General features: G+C 33.9%; 2 protein-coding genes across 4 annotated transcripts; both read left to right on the top strand.

The window, feature by feature from the left end:
- The first annotated feature begins 1,888 nt into the window (after positions 1-1,888).
- On the top strand, positions 1,889-2,644 carry LOC107888027 (calcium-binding protein CML38). The gene has a single exon (XM_016812210.2). It carries the CDS (start codon positions 2,064-2,066, stop codon positions 2,484-2,486), a length of 423 nt encoding a protein of 140 aa, XP_016667699.1. The 5' UTR covers positions 1,889-2,063; the 3' UTR covers positions 2,487-2,644.
- Positions 2,645-3,647: 1,003 nt separating this feature from the next.
- On the top strand, positions 3,648-6,861 carry LOC107886235 (uncharacterized). 3 transcript variants are annotated; one of them, XM_016810111.2, is made up of 4 exons: positions 3,648-3,865; positions 4,894-5,805; positions 6,056-6,424; positions 6,507-6,861. In XM_016810111.2, exons 1-2 carry the CDS (start codon positions 3,736-3,738, stop codon positions 5,310-5,312), a joined length of 549 nt encoding a protein of 182 aa, XP_016665600.1. In that variant the 5' UTR covers positions 3,648-3,735; the 3' UTR covers positions 5,313-5,805; positions 6,056-6,424; positions 6,507-6,861. The 3 variants fall into 3 exon arrangements, with proteins under 3 accessions (XP_016665600.1, XP_016665602.1, XP_016665601.1); XM_016810113.2 differs by having other exon boundaries at positions 4,894-6,210; positions 6,362-6,424; XM_016810112.2 differs by having other exon boundaries at positions 4,894-6,210; positions 6,346-6,424.
- Positions 6,862-17,239: the final 10,378 nt, after the last annotated feature.

The raw sequence follows: 17,239 nt of genomic DNA, 5'->3' as shown, positions 1-17,239 counted from the left end.
CCCTAAACCATGTATCTTAAACCATAGTTAACTCAAAAATCTTAAACCCTAAACTATATATCTTAAACCATAAACCATAAACTATAATGATAATTAATTCGATATTTTAAATTCAATACTATCTCTTTTACGATTATATAAGAAAATATTTAATATATTGTATAACCATAAATTTTAATAATTATTGTTTTAGGGGTTATAGATTAGTGTTTATGATTTTTTTGGTTTAGGGGTTATATGACTTTTAGCGGCGTTTTGCCAAAAGCGCCGCTAATGCTCTGGTTTTTAGCGGCGTTTTTCCAAAAGCGTCGCTATTGCTCTGTTTTTAGTGGCATTTTTGGTAAAACACCGCTATTGCTATGTGTTTTACAATTTTTGCGGCGTTTTTTGATAAAACGCCGCTAAAAACGCCGCTAAAGCCCTATTTTCCTGTAGTGCACATTTTCATTTATGGACATCCAAGGGGGAGTGTTGTAAAATATATTGATAAATGGATGTCCATAACCCCCGAAATTTATCCTATTGTAACCCTTAAAAGATGAATGTCCATAATCCCTAAACTCATTATCTTGTAGCCCCTAAATCATTTATAGGGTACCTTAAAGTTGGTCTTTAATGGTTTGTAACTTATGGTTTTTGAAGCCCTATAAATAAAGGACATGTACAAGCTTATTGGATGCCAATGTGAAAGTTGAATCATCCTTTCATCTTCTGTTCTTCTCTCTTGTTCATTCTATATTTCTTTTAAGTTTTATAACAAATCTAAAAAAATTTCCCTTTTATAGGCTAAAGTAAACAAGGTCCTCACTAAAGCTCGCCCTTATATCTAATTGATTTTTTAGTGATGGAAAAAAAATTACTTGATCTAAACTCTCGCTTTAATCGTTAATGGTCGACCAGGTTATTGATAAAAACCACTAGAATTTGACAGATGGCATGACATGTGGATGTATGCTAATATGACATATCATGCTAGAAAATTTTAAAAAATAAATTAAAATACACATTTAGGATGAACTTAGACAATCAATTGTTCATTTTCATTCTAGATAAGTGCAAAATTACAAAAAAAAAATTTAAAAATATAAAAATATAAAAAAATTCAAATATGTAAATAATTATAAAAAATAATAAAAATAGCACATCGGAGATGAACTAAACAACCACACATTCAAATTCATTCTAGAGGAGTGAAATTAAAAAAAATAGAATTATAAAAATTAATAATTATTAAAGTCTATAAAAATTCCAAAGGTAAAATGTAAAATATATAAATTATAAAGAAAATGTTGAATTTAGTATATTGGACAAAGAGACCTGATCGAATTAATTCATTTATTAGTAAGTGGATCAATTTAATTTTTGTATTATTAAAAAGAATAAATTAATACCTAAGTGGACTAATGCAAACATTTATGGTTTAAAAACTATTATTTATTTCTTAATAAATTTAATTTTTTAGAGTTTTTATGGTTTTTAAAGATTATATGGGATTTAACTGTAATTGAAATAAATAATTTTTAAAATATTTTCTATACAGTAAATATTAATTGTGTTATAATTTAAATTTATTTATTTATTTTAATAATATAGTCATTAAATTGATAATTGTAGTGAACTAATTTCAATCTATAATAAATATGCTTTATCAATAAGGAACGTATAACCCATTTGAAAATGTCCCATCATTCTTTAATTCCCTTCTTATTTCCTTTCCAGATGCTATTTACACGAAAACTTACTTTCCATTTTCTTCATCATCATCGTCGTCATCATCATTATCGTTATATTATCATGTTCTTTTTCCTGCTTTTGATCATCCCTCTCTTTTTATTTTATTTTATTTTATTTTATTTTAAGTTTCAGAAGATTCAGAGCACTTTCTTCTTCAATTATTGTAGTTAAGTCGGTACAAGACTGGCACACGGCCTTCACGCAGTGCTTCAATCCTTATCTCTCTCTCTTTCTATATATATATATATGTATGCACACACACACAAAAAAAAAACCTGGTTATCGTTCTTACAATAAACCCTAAGCTGTGTTTTAGCTGATACTTCGAAATGATGAGAAGTGAAGAATATGATCGAGTTGTCAGATATTTCGACAAAGATGGAGATGGGAAAATCTCAGCTTCTGAGTTAAGCCATAGATTAGGCCAAATGGGTGGGAAGTTGTTGTTAAATATAGCCGAAGTTGCAGTGGAAGCATTGGATTCCAACGGTGATGGGTTATTGGATTTGGAAGATCTTATTAAGTTAATGGAAGAAGATGATGAAGAAGAGAAGTTGAAAGATTTGAGACAAGCTTTTGGGATGTATGATGAAGATGGATGTGGGTTCATTACACCTAAAGGACTCAAGAAAATGTTGAAAAAACTTGGGGAATCAAAGTCCATTGATGAATGTATGGTTATGATCAAACATTTTGACATAAATGGTGATGGTGTTTTAAGCTTCGAGGAATTCAGAGTTATGATGAAATGATCAATGTTGTTTTTTTTTTTTCATTTTTCATGTAACCCATTTCATTATTCTTTGAGATTTCATCATTCATATTTCACTATATTCTTGTAATTATTATTCATGATTGTTAATATATTAATTACTTCAAATTTAATTAAGATTTTAGATATCTTCAACTTTAATTTCTCCATTTTCTCGTGTCTCGGAAAGATTATATATTTTTCATGCCATTTTTTTCTGTAATAATTCAGTAATTTTTTTATTGGAAAAGAGAAAACATAACTCAGATTATAAAAAGCTGTTGATAGACTGCTATTCTATTTAATTCTAGTGATTTGTCGTATTCCAATTTTTATGTACCCAAAAATTATATCAATCCCATATCTAGCATTTCCCTTTACAACAACTCTTTTGTTATAAATTGGGTTGTATTTTACTTTTTCTTATTAAAAAATAATAAATTAATCTTAATAAATTAGATAAAAAATAAATTAGTTCTTTTTATTTATAATTTTATTCATTATCTATCTGTATTGTTAAAAACTGATGTGATTAACGGAAGAGAAAGAATGGTATGAAACTGTGATTCCACGTCATATTTATCCATTTTCAATAGAAGAATGACAAATTAGATTTTTTTCTCTTGATTTTTAGCTTTTTCCTCCTGAAAAAAATCAAATCTAACTAAAAATACTAAAAATCAAGAGAAAATATCTTATTTATCATTTTCTTATTGAAAATGAATAAAGATGATGTGAAATCACAGTTTCATATAATATCTTCTCTTGACGGAATAACTAAATAATGACATCTGCGTGCCACATATACATTATGTTGACGTATATGGACTAATTTTTAATAATAAAAATGAAAGGAAATTTTAAAAGAAAAATTAATTTTTTATTTAATCTAACATACATAAATTAAATTATCTATTTTTAAATAAAAAAATAAAATACAATCTAACTCTACTAAATATAAAACAAATGGAGTGAAATCGATAAAAACAAAAAAACATAAAAAAGAAGGCCAAAAGAATCGAACAATGCTGCGGATGTCCCAAAGCATTTTCAATGCCTTTTTACGTTGTTACTCTCCTTGAAAGAATAATCTTTTATACTTCCACATTGCGTTTGGCTAAAAGACAAATATATTTATATATATATATATATTGGATCTCTTGTCTTCAATTGCAGAAAAGTTTCATTACGGGATAACTCAAATCTTAAAATCTTTGATTTGGTTTGGTAAGAAGCCATTCCAATTTGTAATGGATACCTGTGGTTCAGTCCAGGAACTTGAGACACCAGATAAAGGGATTTGTTCTAACAGTACAGGACTCTGCCTGCTGTCACCTGTCTTGGAGATCAATGAAGATTGTCCACTCGACGATAAGATCGGTACGTCTACTATCTTAACCCATTCTTTTTTCTACAAACATTTCATTTAGGAACTTCATGTAATTAAAGTCAAGTTCGAGGTTGAGTTATAAATAATTCTATACATTATTTAAAAAAGAAGAAGTTAAACTCAAGTTGTTAGGAAAGGATTATGGATACAAGAAGTTATAAGAATTAAAAAGGTTAAATTCTACTGTTAGTTCTTGTACTTTGTAAAAATTGTGGGTTTAATCCTTAAACTTTTTTAAGGTGTTAATTTTAATTCTATACTTTTTGAATTGTTTTAGTCTTGACTTAAACAATAACAGTTAAATTCAATTACTAGTCATGTTTTATGCATACAATTTTAAATTTAGTCTATATTATCTAATTGGATTATTATTTTTCAAATTTTCAAATTTTAGTCTTAACATAAATGACAGTTGTTCATCCATTAACTAAGTTTTTAGTGAACAATATACGAAAATAACAAGCTCACATAGTATATTACACATAATAATATATTTGTCGAATCAAAATTTGAAAATAGAAAAACTTAATAAATTTAACAATTATTGTTTAGTGGGAATTAAAACTTTAAAATGTGAAAAGTATAAAGACTAAAAATATCAAATTAAAGAATAAAGATTAAATACATAATTTCCGTAAAATACATGTACTAATAGCAAAATTTAACCAAATAAAAAAGTGTTTTTAAGTTTTGAAATTGGATGGAAGGTACAAAAATTGAGTGGTGCTTCTAATTGCAGCTGGCCTGAACAATTGACTAGAAAAACACGGTTGCTTGAAGTTGTACGCTAACATAACTTCAAAATGGCTGGGTTTTTTTTTTTATTTTTTCTTTTCTCTTGCCACTCTTTCTGGATGAAAATAATTTATTGACTCCTTTTGGTTCACGCAGATAATCCCTTTTAAGAGTATAGATAATATTTATACAACAATGATAACATAAAAATAGAAAAGATATATATAATATATTCCTAAATATATAGGATAATATACAATATAACCAATTTTTTCTTTTGCAGATAGTGAAGAAGAGGAGGCCTTCTTTGATAGCCAAGCGTGGCTAAGATCAGATTGTGAGGATGAGGTTTCTAATAATCCTGGGGAAGAACCTCCTCCAGCATTAGAGGAGAAAAAGGAACTAGTGGAGCTATTGGAGGACCCTTTTTGGAGTGATCTACTAATTCAACATCCTACGAAAGTCATATCAATTTACAGGGATAACATACAGTTGGTTCGGTTTTTTCAGGATTGCTCTTGGACGAGTGAGCAAGGTTTCAAGAATCATAGCATCGTTAAGCCATCTATCCTCGTGAAAATTCCCAAGGAATTCAATGGTTTGAGTAATTCCAGGAACAACTCATTGCATGGCAAGGAGAGAGTTCAAAAGAACAAGTCAAACTCTAAGGAGAAAAGTTTCTGTTGCATCCCGGTGGTTTAGTCCAAGACATTGGCTTAGCATCAAACAAAGCTTTCTGCAAATGAATTTATAGTACAAACTTATATTATTTAACATATTGTTCTAAAATAGTTTTTTTTTTTGAAATAATAATCGGATTGGGCTTGTATAGCAATTAAAATATAAAACAAAGTTCAAAAATAAACAGAACAATACTGAAGGCCCAACACTCAAAATGGCCCGTGATATAAAAATATCTTAGATACTAAAATAAACAGAAAATTCTAGAAGTGTAATTATGCCACCGACTAAATGCCCAATCAGAAAAAACCTGACGCTTGTCTTTCCATCATTCTGTCATTTCAATTTTAATGGCGCTGTTGTTTTCAAAGGAAGCTTTAATCCTCATGACTTTTGATCTGTTCATTTTGAAACTTCCTTATTTTCTCTCTATCTCCTTTCTTCTTCAGTCTAGTTCTCTCACGCTGTCATTTTCCATGTGGTTTTTGGCAAATCTGGGGACACTCTCAACAAGGTACGTCTTATCCTTCCTCTTCAAAGTTTCTGTTGCTAAAATATGGGCTAAAAAATTTGCTATTCTTGGGGTATATTCGAACCTTAGATTCCTGGATCTAGTCTTTAACTGATGAATGTCATGTATATACGCCCCTATCTGCTATTTATCATACCCTTTAGCGTTGCATTTCTTTATTATCGATAAAGAATCACCCTCAATGATTATTTTTGGCCATTGCATGTCGATTCCTAACTTTACGGCAAGCAAGGGCTTCAGCAGCGAAGGTTGAGGGTACTCTTTGATGAATCTCCAAGCATGATAGGAGGACCAGCCCTGCACTGCCTCATACAGCAACTCCAGATGCTGACTGTTGATTCCTCTCATCGTAGGCTCCATCGAAATTAATTTTTACTGTTTGAACAGGTGGGCGTTTCCATTTTATTTCCTCCGTTAAACCTTTGAATGTTCTTTGTCCGACGCCATTTAACTCTGATATATAGTTGTGGACAAATTTTGCTATCTCCTGACCAGATTTATTTTTCTTTTTATGAATACGAGCATTCTTGTCCCCCAGATGGCCCATAGCGCACAGCAAAATATTCTGCAAAGACTGGAAGGCTGTTGAGCGAAAACCCTGGTAAGCCACTGTTCGAATGCTATAGTAGATTCCTGTATAAAATTCGAGGTTGATAATGCTCTCCAAATTGACACTAATACAGGACATTCGCGGAAGAGGACTAAGAGGTGATCCATTGTTTCTACTCCTTCACCACAACGGGGACAAGCGGAACTGTTTTTTAGTCTTCTGTATACCATGTTAGCCCGTGTAGGCAAATAGTTCCATGAATTCTTCCAAATTGTAACTTTAATTTTGGTAGGTAGATCTAGGAGCCAAAGTTTTTTTGTAAAAATCCTTATAGTCGGTCTGTAAAGGGTAAGTTCTAAGATTAGAAATTTGTAATAGTTATTCTCCCGAAGGTTCCCCGCTCCACGTCAGAATATCAGCATGAGGTTCTTACGCCAACGGGATGCTAAGGATTTTTCCAACTTCAACTTTTGGGAAGGTATTGGCAACTAGCTCTCTCTTCCATTTCCTTTAATTAGAATCAATTAACTCAGCAACTTTAAAATCTGGCAAATTAAAATTACTTGACGTCAATCTAAAATTTCTTGAATCTGGAATCCAATTGTCATGAAGAGCTGAAATGCTCATGCCCGAGCCTACCTTCCAGCAGCATCCTTCTTCCAAAATACCATTGGTCGCCCATATACTCCTCCATACAAAGAACTGTTATTTCCCAATCGCGAGTTGAATCTTCTGGAAAATATTTTGCTTTAATAGCACAACTAACGAATTTGGGTAATTTATGAATCTCCACCCTTGTTTTGCTAGTAATGTAATATTAAATTGGGCCATACCCGTAAACCCCATTCCACCTTACTCTTTAGGGTGACACAAATGTTTCCAGTGGCACAATTGTATTCCTCTTTTCCCATGCCCTTTCTGCCACCAAAATTTAGCACAAATATTTTCTCTCTCCACATAATAAATTAGGTAAAAGAAAGCAAGACATCACATAAATAGGAATTGCCTGTAATATTGATTTAATGAAGATCTCCTTTACCTCTTGCGATAGAAACCTAGTTCTCTAGTTTTCAATTCGTACAGAGGCCATTTCTTTTAAATTCTGAAAAGATTCTTTTTTTCGTCTGCCCAAAACATTAGGGAGATCTAAATATTTTTCAAGATTTGTTGAGCTTCTTATTCATAGCAGTGTCGATACTTAGCTGTAGAAGATTGTTGATTTATTAAAGTTCACACATTGCCTACAACTTTCATATTCCTTGAGTATCCTTTTAAGAATTATCGCACACCTGATTGTTGCTTCAACAAACAAAATGCAATCATCAGCAAAAAGTAAGTGAGATATCTCGGGCCTGCTTATGTTTGGTTATGCACATTTAATCAAACCCTCTCCCATTGCTAATCTCATCAAAGATGAAAGTCTCTCGCCGCATATTAGAAAAAGAAACGGAATAAGGGGATTGCCTTGTCTAATCCCCCCAGTAGGTGGAAAAGTTCCTCCCCTCCTTCCATTGTTATTTAATGCGTAAGAGACTGTGGTAATGCATTTCAAAATTAATCTCACCCATTTCTTTGTAAATCCCATCTGTAACATTACTTTAAGAAACCTCACTCTACTCTATCATAAGCTTTACTCATATCTAGTTTCATTGCCATATATCCTTTTTTCCTGTTTGCTTTTGCTGAAACGTGTGTAGAATTTCGTAATCTAAAAGCACATATCAGAAATAAGTCTCCCTGGTACAAAAGCACTTTGTGCTTTATCAATGCAGCTATCAATGACTTCTTGTAAATGATTTGCTATTGTTTTTGCCACAATTTTATATATGACGGTGCACAAACTAATAGGTTTAAAGCTAACTAATTTTGTGGGACTTTGGACTTTTGAAATGAGCACTATATTTGTCATGTTGAGAGAGTCAAAATTCAGGTCCCCATCTAGAATGCCTAAGCAAAACTTTTCAACATCTTTACCTACTATGTGCTAATATCTTTGAAAAAACAATGCCTGAAAGCCATTAGGTCATGGTGAATTTGTAGGCCCCATTCTTCTTAAAGTTGTCAAAACTTCTTCTATTGTAAAGGGAGATAATAAAGCTAAATTCAACTCTGTAGAAATTTTTTTGTTAATGCCCTTAAGAAGATGAGATGGATCTTCAACTCTAGTTGTTGTGAAAAGCTCTTGAAAGAAAGAAGCTCCTACCCTTATTGCCCAACTTGAGAGTGGACAGCTAATGCATTCCACTCTTAATCATATTAGATCGTCTACAAATTGAGGCCCATTTAGGAAGAAGGGCTAAATTTTAGTAACAATAATTTTAGCCATTGTTTCATCATCCTTTTCTTTTCCTAATAGGGTTGTGAGTTCCTTGGTTAACTTTTTTTTTATTCATTCTCTGCCTCTTTTGATTGTGGTTGCCCATCTCTTTAAATAAATCTGCAAATCTTCAATTTTCTTATTAACGTGCCTGTTGATGATTCCCATAAAACCTTTACTTCTTATTCAAAAGACTCCTCCATGGTCCACCACGCCTCAAATTTAAATTTTGGACTCCTTGTATACATAATTCCATTATTTGTATTTAAAAGGGGAGGACAATGATTCGACATTGAATAAGGTAAATGTTGAATACTTTCCAGTGGAAACAGATATAACCATTTTTCGTTTGCAACTCCCTTATTAAGTCTCTCTTTTATGTTTGTTTCTAGCAAGTTTCCCTTTTCCCATGCAAACCAAACCCCCGAGTGTGATTCTTGGAGAAACTTCTCAAATTAACCATGATATTTCCTTTTCATGCTAAACAGTGTCCACCACGAGAGCTTTCAACATCAGTGTCAACCCATTTAGAAAACCACAGCTTTTTCTAACCTGTTACATATGTTTTTTTTTATCAATTTTAGTCTCCATGAAGAAGACTATATGGGGATTATGCTACTTCAACAAATGTTGCAACCTACATACCGTCCATGGACTCCTCAACCCATGGACATTCCAACAAATGTTTTTCATTGCGCCCGGTCGGGTTGCCATTCGATAGCTGCCAATCTAATACTATTGGGAATAACATTTTGTTCCGAAGTTTCATTCAACATGCCTATAGGAACTTCTGCTCGGTCAATTTCTTCTTGTTTTAATCTTTTTACTCCAACTTCATTTGAAAATTTTGTGATGTTCTCCCCTTCATCAAAATTTGGAAATTTTTGTTTCCCCATAATGCTTTCATCCTTTCTTTTATCTACCAAAATCCCTGGAGCTATTCTCTTCCAGCTTGATTTTGTCGTTAAAGTTGAATTTTGGCGCAGCTCACAAGATCTATCATTCTGCTCACCAGCTTGCATCATAGTAGAGCCTTCCACCTAATTCTTTAATATAGCCTCCAAATCCATCATTTGAAGTCTATCTTTGGGTCTCCTATGCGTATTTTCTTCAGTAGATTTAGTAATTCCATTGTGCTTTATTTCCAAGTGTCCTTTATAAGAACATTGAACCCTCATCTTCTTTGAGAAAGCATTTAATTTTATATTCTCCTCTTTAATTTTAATGATTTCTATAGGATCTAGCACAAGACAATCGTTGATGTTATGCCCTATTCTTCCACATCCAAAGCAAAAAATTGGTAACTTTTAATATTTAAAAGAAATCCACGATTTAAAGCTATTGTTGCTTGAAACAAAAATACCTCTTCAGAGACTTAACTGGCATAAATCATCAATAATTTTAGATCTAATTACTCCTCCAAAAGTAACACCAATAGCATGCAAAAGATTTTTTTGTCAAATTTCGGTAGACACGAGCCTATTCTAATCTAGGATTTGATTTCTTTCTATCGATTTACTTAGCCGATCAAATAAAACTAGGTATTTCGTAAATAACCATGGACGTCCTTCCATAATTGTCACCAAATCTTCTTTTAAATCAAACACAATTAAAAATAGATTCTGACGTGCCAATTGAATCTCGAATTTTTTCTTATATTTCCGTATGCTCTTCATCTGCGCCTTAAAGTTTTCTAGATTGTAAGGCTTTTTTTGTCTATATTGAACATATAAGGGTGGGTTTTGCATTCGGTACCACCATTGATAATTTGATGAGGTTTTCTGCCAGCAGAGAGATCTCATCTCTCCCCTCCTTATCATCTCCACCGCGGTCTTCTATCCCAAGCTGTAGCAGTTACTGCTTTCTCTAGGACTCTTTGGAAAGCACTCTTGGTTTGAAATGGAACTCTTACTCCTTATAAATTTTTAAACCAAAGAATTAAGCAAAAAAACTCTTTGAGAAAGGAAGATCATAAAAAGAACAAGACAGAATTACAGAATTGGAGGCCAAAAATCAAAGGAATCAACGATTGAAAAAAAGGAAAGTAAAAAAAATACACACTAGAAGGTAAAAAGGAGAGCGTGCATTAAACTATTGTTCTAAAATAGTTAGACATAAAATAAAGAGTAACTAATAAAAATTTAAACATGCAAGTAAAAATTATTGTAAAAAGATAAGATTTCTTTATGATAAATGAAAATTTTTCTTGATGTGTCATTGAGAGCACAAAAAATATCATATTTTTTGTAAAATAGTAAAAATAACAGTAAAGGGGAAGTAAGGTCGAATTTTTAGGGGTCGAATTGAACAAATGTTCGTTTGTTGAAATCAATGATAATTTCTTGGCCAAGAAAATCTGCGTTTCTGAAAAGTAAAAAAAATAGATTTAAGAATTTCGATTTGGAAAAATAAAATAAAAATAGAATTTAAAGTGAGTTGAAATTGTGAAATTATATAAATTGCGGAAATTAAAATGAAGAATATAAAAATAAACAGAGTTTGGGGAAAAGGAAGTTTCTTATGTGGCGAGATTGTAGCCTTTGGTTGTCTCGTTCCATCTTGGGTTCAATCTTTACCCTTCTCGAGTAGTGATCGCGTTATTTTGTGATAGGTTTTAAATGTTTATAATTAATCGTTCTTGAAACTAACTATTATCGCGATGTAGGCAAGTTTATTTATCGAACAGTAGTATAGTTTTAGCAAGGTTGGATTGTCGAACCCAAATGAACTAAAAATACTAGTAATGACTGTCTTTTTATTATCTAGCCTAAGAATAATGGGTTTTGTTTTTAACTAACTAATTATCTAAACTAAGGAAAAATCTACTTAGACTGTACTTGTTATTCTGGCTCTGAATCGGATGATTTATTCATTTAACTTGTTCCGTAGAGATCTTTAAGTTATGTTATTATTCATATTCAAGACTAATAACATCTAATCCCTAGATTGAATAACTGAGACTTTTCTCTAATTAACACTCTAGGGTTGCATTAACTCGATTTATGGATCTCTTTATTAAGTTTCGTCCTAATCCGGCAAAATCTTGTCGCCCTATGTCTAGGCACGCAATCAACTCCACTTAATGGTGATAAATGTACTCTTAGCAAGGGTTTATTCCTCCTTTTGAATAAGAGCTTATCTTGAATCAGCATCATAGGATATGAAAACAAGAATTAAGAACCCATAATTAAGAAAAAGTTAAATATTTATCATACAATTTAGAAAATAATAACAAGATTCGTCTTAGGTTTCATTCCCTTTAGGTATTTAGGGGATTTAGTTCATAATTAAATGAGAAAACATCTTTTAATAATAAAGAATACAAAACATAAAGAAAACTCAAAACTCCTGTGATGATGAATTGAAGAGAGATCTTTAGTCTTGATGATGAATTCGGCTTCTGTGATGAATCAATTGACTTTCTTGAAGTAATTCTTTACTCCCTACTCTGTGTGTCCTCTTTTCTCCTCTTCCAGGGTGTATTTATAGGTTTTGGAATGCCTTTTAGCCCTCAAAATTAGCCTTTTTCAAATTGGACTCAACTAGGGCTCGACAGGGACATGCCTTTGTGACTCGCCCGTGTGAGATTAGTTCAGGCCATGTTCGAGCCGTTAGAATGGCACAGGCGTATGCTATACTCGAGTGAGTCGTGCTTCGTATCTGCCAGATTGACACGGTCGTGTGGTCTACCCGTGTAAGGAAGTTCAAGCCGTGTTGAGTTTGTACTTCGACCCATTTTTTTCGTTATTGGCCTGTTTCTCATTTCTTTCACTCTCATATGCTCTCCTAAATATAAAACATGAAATTAAAGTATTAGGAGCATCAAATTCACCAATTCTAATGGAAAATCATCCATAAAATGCGTTAAACATGGGATAAAAATATGTATATATTATGGTTTATTAAATATTCCACACTAAAGCATTTGCTTATCTTCAAGCAAAATCCTCAATTTATAGTCAAAATAAATTCTCCTCAACTTATAATTCTTATATTAAAGAACATAAAAGTCTCAAACATTCAAGTTGAGTATTTAATCATGCAAACATAGTTGTCTCTCCGCATCTAAGTAATTACCTTTGATTTAGAATATCACAGAGTTTCACATCCTTACTAAAGATTCACTCAAATCACTTGAGTGATTACCATAAGCTTGCATAGGCTTGCATGAAAATCAAATCTCGACCAGTATAATTTAAGATAATACATCAATCAAAAGGCCTTTAGAGGGTTGTAGTAAGGCTTGGTTAGAGGGGTGTGGTCATAAGCTGAAAGAAAGGGTTAGAATCGAGATTGAATTGAAAAATTGCCTAACTAGAAAAAGAGTTAATCTTCACTTGCGTACAACAGAGCTTCTTTTAGAATATAAAATTACAGATATGTATACATAGTGTTTTTTTTAAGAACAAGTTAAATATTTATAGATTAACTTATTACAAACAAGACATAGCTAAACAATTTCTTCAACTCAAATCTCGACAAAAATAGGTATCAAATTAATTTAGGGGATTTCAATAATAATGGGTTAAGGGCAATATTAAGGTTAATATAAAGAATGGCTTGGTAGGCTCAAAGGGGTTTTCTAAGGGTTAATCGTGGAGGTAGGCTTTTCATGGCATGAGTGGGTTAATCCTAAGTGCCTTAAATAATTTTGATATATCAAATTAAATGTTATGGTCTCGACATGTATAGTCAAGCAAGTTCTAGAATAACAGTTCAATACTGACGCACTCAAAGCAATAATAAAAGTGAGCATGAAAGAATTAATAGATGCTTAAAAGGCTCAAAAATCTCACAAAAATTATGGCTTTTTGATGTTTAGATTCGTAAGTTCTAATTCAAAGTAATACCTAGACTTGGAGAAACAACCTATAATTTTAAGTTCTTAAAAATCAACTTATAATGCTTGATTCAAGATATATCGATCAAAATCATAAATCAATTAAAATTTATCCTAAATATGATGAGAGTTTTTCAAGAGAAAAAGGTGAGTATTCAGGGATTTTTCTGATAATGAAATGAATGCCCCTCACACTTAAGATGTACATTGCCTTCAATGTATGATGAATTCCTCGAACTAGAATTTTAGAGAGTAATCGATTTGAGAGTGGAGGAGGATACTCCGGCAGTCGTAGAGGTTTAATAGTCCATAAGTCCTGCGCCAAAAGAATATTATATCTAGTGATAGCTATGGTCATGGTCGATCAGGATATGGCAGTTGTGGAGAACTTTTCCCGGTGGAGTTTTTAGTTCCTATGTGATGATGAGCTTAAGATATCTATATAACTGTGATAAAATCAGGAATTTTTTAGGGGATATTAAGAATCATAATTACTCAAAAAGAAATAAACGAAATTAATAATTAAAAATAAAATTTCTAAAATCTAATAAAAATAAAAAGTAGTTTTAATAAAAATTAAAAAACATAAAATAATAAATAAGTATTTTTAAACATCTTCATCACTGGATGGTTCGCGAGGTGGGACTGGCGATGAGATGTGGAGGTGCTGACAAATCTGCTATAGAGTAGCATCAATGTTGTTAAATCGTTAAAAACACTGCTACTCGAATCGGGTGAGGCGCTCAGAGATGTCAGCATATGAAGTCGCTGTATGAACTGGACGAGAGGGTGGTGGTGGCTGAGTCGGTGGGTCCTCGTACTGTGGGGGGACATCATCAAGAATGTCCTCGTAGGCTTCCTCATTGGTAAATTGGGCTAGCCGATGCTGAAGACGGTAGATTTCTCGGTGCTACTCGATCCTCATGCTAAGCATGCTCGAGATGTCTTGTGGAGACATCTGGTCGATGAAGGTGTGAGATGATTCTTGGGCCGCGGTGTTGAGGAGCCCAAAGTGTCGCACCAGTCGAGTTACGTAAGGGCCAATGGAGATGTCCCCCCTTTCGATGTCGCTCTGTCTGATTCTAAATCGCAAGGGTGATAAAATAGGCAAGGTCAATGACGTGCCCTTGCGACATGCACCATAAGAAGTAGACGTCGTGGGTGTTGATGACGACAGTGCTCTCTCGCCTCCCTGTAATCGTGTAAGCTAAAATAGCATGTAAGTACCTCAGGGATGTTGGGAGAGCTGATGCCTTGGAGCGGCTAGGATTGTAGGAGGCCGAAGTGTGCCTACACTTCGAGGGAGAGAAATGTATGTGGCGACTGAGAGCATGTAGTTCATTCTCCTCATTGAACTCCTCCGTATATAAGCCTAGTGCAACTCCAAACTCTATGACGCTTAGCTGGCGGACTCACCCACTCAGGCGAAACTGGACCGTGCTAGGATTATCGTACCTTGTCATTATGGTTTGAAGATGGAACATTGAGCATGGTTCCATTGTGAGCTCGAGGTATGTCAGCTCGATAATCTTGAAGAACAGCTCCCAAGGGTCGGTGGTTAGGAGAGCCCGAATCGCGTCAGCCATCTGAACTTGTTCTCTGGCAGCCCAGCCAATGCAATGGCCCGCATTTAATGGTTGGGCCCGAGGTATTTGAAAAAGCTCTTTTTGGGGCCTTCGGGGGAACTGTAGGAGAGGGTGACGAATTTTCGCGGTTGGACCCGCAGAAGAGGATGCTCCATTTCTTTTCTTCGAGGCCGGTACAATAGTTTTCTTTCCTTTTGAAGACGACATTGTGTACCTGCAAATGGAATCATCAATTCGTCTTTTTGATGAGTGGACAATTTACAATATATATAAAAAGAATGCGACTAAATTCGAAAAGAAAAATGCATAAATATATTCAGCCACAATTACTAAATTAAAACAATAAGTTCAATGACCCATTTCTTAGTAGCATGAGCATGGTCATATAAAAAATGGCAAGGAATAGAATGTAAAATACTATATAAATGAAAAGAGATGTCAACACAATATGCATGATTATTTCAACTATCCTAGCCATGAATATTTACTTCTAACTAATTACCTGATGTGTAGGAATCATGTAATGAGTACGATTTTAAACATGAGAAAGATGATGACTTGTTTGATAAATGAAATTTTTGTGATTATCAATGTGGAAATAACATGAAAAACATACATTAATATGATAAATAGCATTATAAATCAGTGAAGTAAAAGAAAAAGGAGTAAACAAAAGCTAAGGGAAGAGAGTGGGCGTCGAGAATAGAGTTGTAGGCGGCGCACGGGCGTGGCAGGGGGGCTGTGTGGAGTTGCAGCGGCTAAGGTTAGGGTTTTTGAATAGGGAAGAAAATGAATAGTGCAGGGTATTTATAAATTTTAGGGCACATGACCATTTCAAACGCTCGTGCTCCCTAATTTCAGCCCGTGTGATTCGCGAATTTCAAATTTGAGCGCGTCTGACATTTAGTACACGTTCGTGTTCCTTGGGCGTGTGGGTTCACACGGCCGTGTCGCATGACTGTGTCTAGCTTTGTTCGCTTCTCCCACGCCCATGTATGCAAGCCTCACGCCCGTGTTAATTTAGTAGGTTCAACCATGGGTATTCCACAGGCGTGTCGCACGACCTTGCTGTTTTAATAGGTTCGCCCACGGTTCGTCCACATGGGCGTGTGGCACGCCCGTGTTGTTTTGGTAGGCTCGACCACGTCTATATCGCACGGCCGTGGCGTTTAATCATAGCCCGTGTTGGGGAAGTCTTTTGCCCTATTTTTACATGGCCTTAAGCACGCCTGTGTTCTTGGACATGTCTTTATGGAAACACCTGTATTTAAGATTTCTATTAGTAAGTTAGGAGTTAAATACCAAAATTTAAAGAAATTAATATTGTTAGTGCTCAAGTTGCTTCCCGAGAAGCGCTTATTTATAGTCTAAGCTTGACTTACCTCTCCGTTGTATGATCATGGTGGTTTGTGGAGTTTATACTCATCATTCTTACTGTCAATCTCATCACAATAAGGTTTTAATCGGGTGTTGTTTACCTTAAAAGTGTCGAACTTGGGATGACTCACCTCCACCGTACTAAATGGAAAAATACTGAATACCGTAAGGGAGATTTCCTCATTCGGTATAGCAGTGACAATGTAGGGATCTGTGGCATCTAATAAGACCTTATTACCAATTTTAAGTTTATTTGGAGAGGTATAGGGCTCGTTTTGGCGTAATTTCTATTTGTCGGGTGTTCTTGGTTTGTGTGTTTGCCATTCATCGAGTTCCTCGATTTGTAGTCTTCGATCTTCATGAACAGGTCACTACTTGAAGGGTGGTTTTAGTAGGATGGTTTAAATAATTACCTTCAATCTCTGATGTGTTGCCAGAATTTCAAGCTTGAAGGGTGATTGTTTCGTCTCTCACCCGGAGTGTGAGTTCACCTGTGCCAACATCAATGATGGTTTTAGCAGTTGCTAAAAAGGACCTTCCTAGGATTAAGAGAGTGTTGCTATCCTCTTATATGTCTAGAATAATAAAGTCAACGGAAAATATAAATTTATTGATTTTAACTAGCACATTTTTAATAATACCTCTAGGGAATCTTATAGTTTTATTTGCTAATTGAATGTTCATCCTAGTCTGTTTGGGTTTCTCGAGACTTTGTTGCTTAAACATTTTGTAAGGCATGACGTTGA

Source organism: Gossypium hirsutum, chromosome A03 (genome assembly GCF_007990345.1).
Source record: "Gossypium hirsutum isolate 1008001.06 chromosome A03, Gossypium_hirsutum_v2.1, whole genome shotgun sequence".
In the NCBI taxonomy this organism is placed as follows: Eukaryota; Viridiplantae; Streptophyta; class Magnoliopsida; order Malvales; family Malvaceae; genus Gossypium; species Gossypium hirsutum.
This window is presented reverse-complemented; position numbering and strand designations above follow the sequence as displayed.

What these genes read in the sequence shown, in the direction of transcription:
- LOC107888027 (XM_016812210.2), top strand. Translation starts at nt 2,064, where the DNA reads ATGATGAGAAGTGAAGAATATGATCGAGTTGTCAGATATTTCGACAAA.
- LOC107886235 (XM_016810111.2), top strand. Translation starts at nt 3,736, where the DNA reads ATGGATACCTGTGGTTCAGTCCAGGAACTTGAGACACCAGATAAAGGG. An exon ending in TCCACTCGACGATAAGATCG is followed by an intron (nt 3,866 to 4,893) that starts GTACGTCTACTA and finishes TTTCTTTTGCAG; the next exon opens with ATAGTGAAGAAGAGGAGGCC.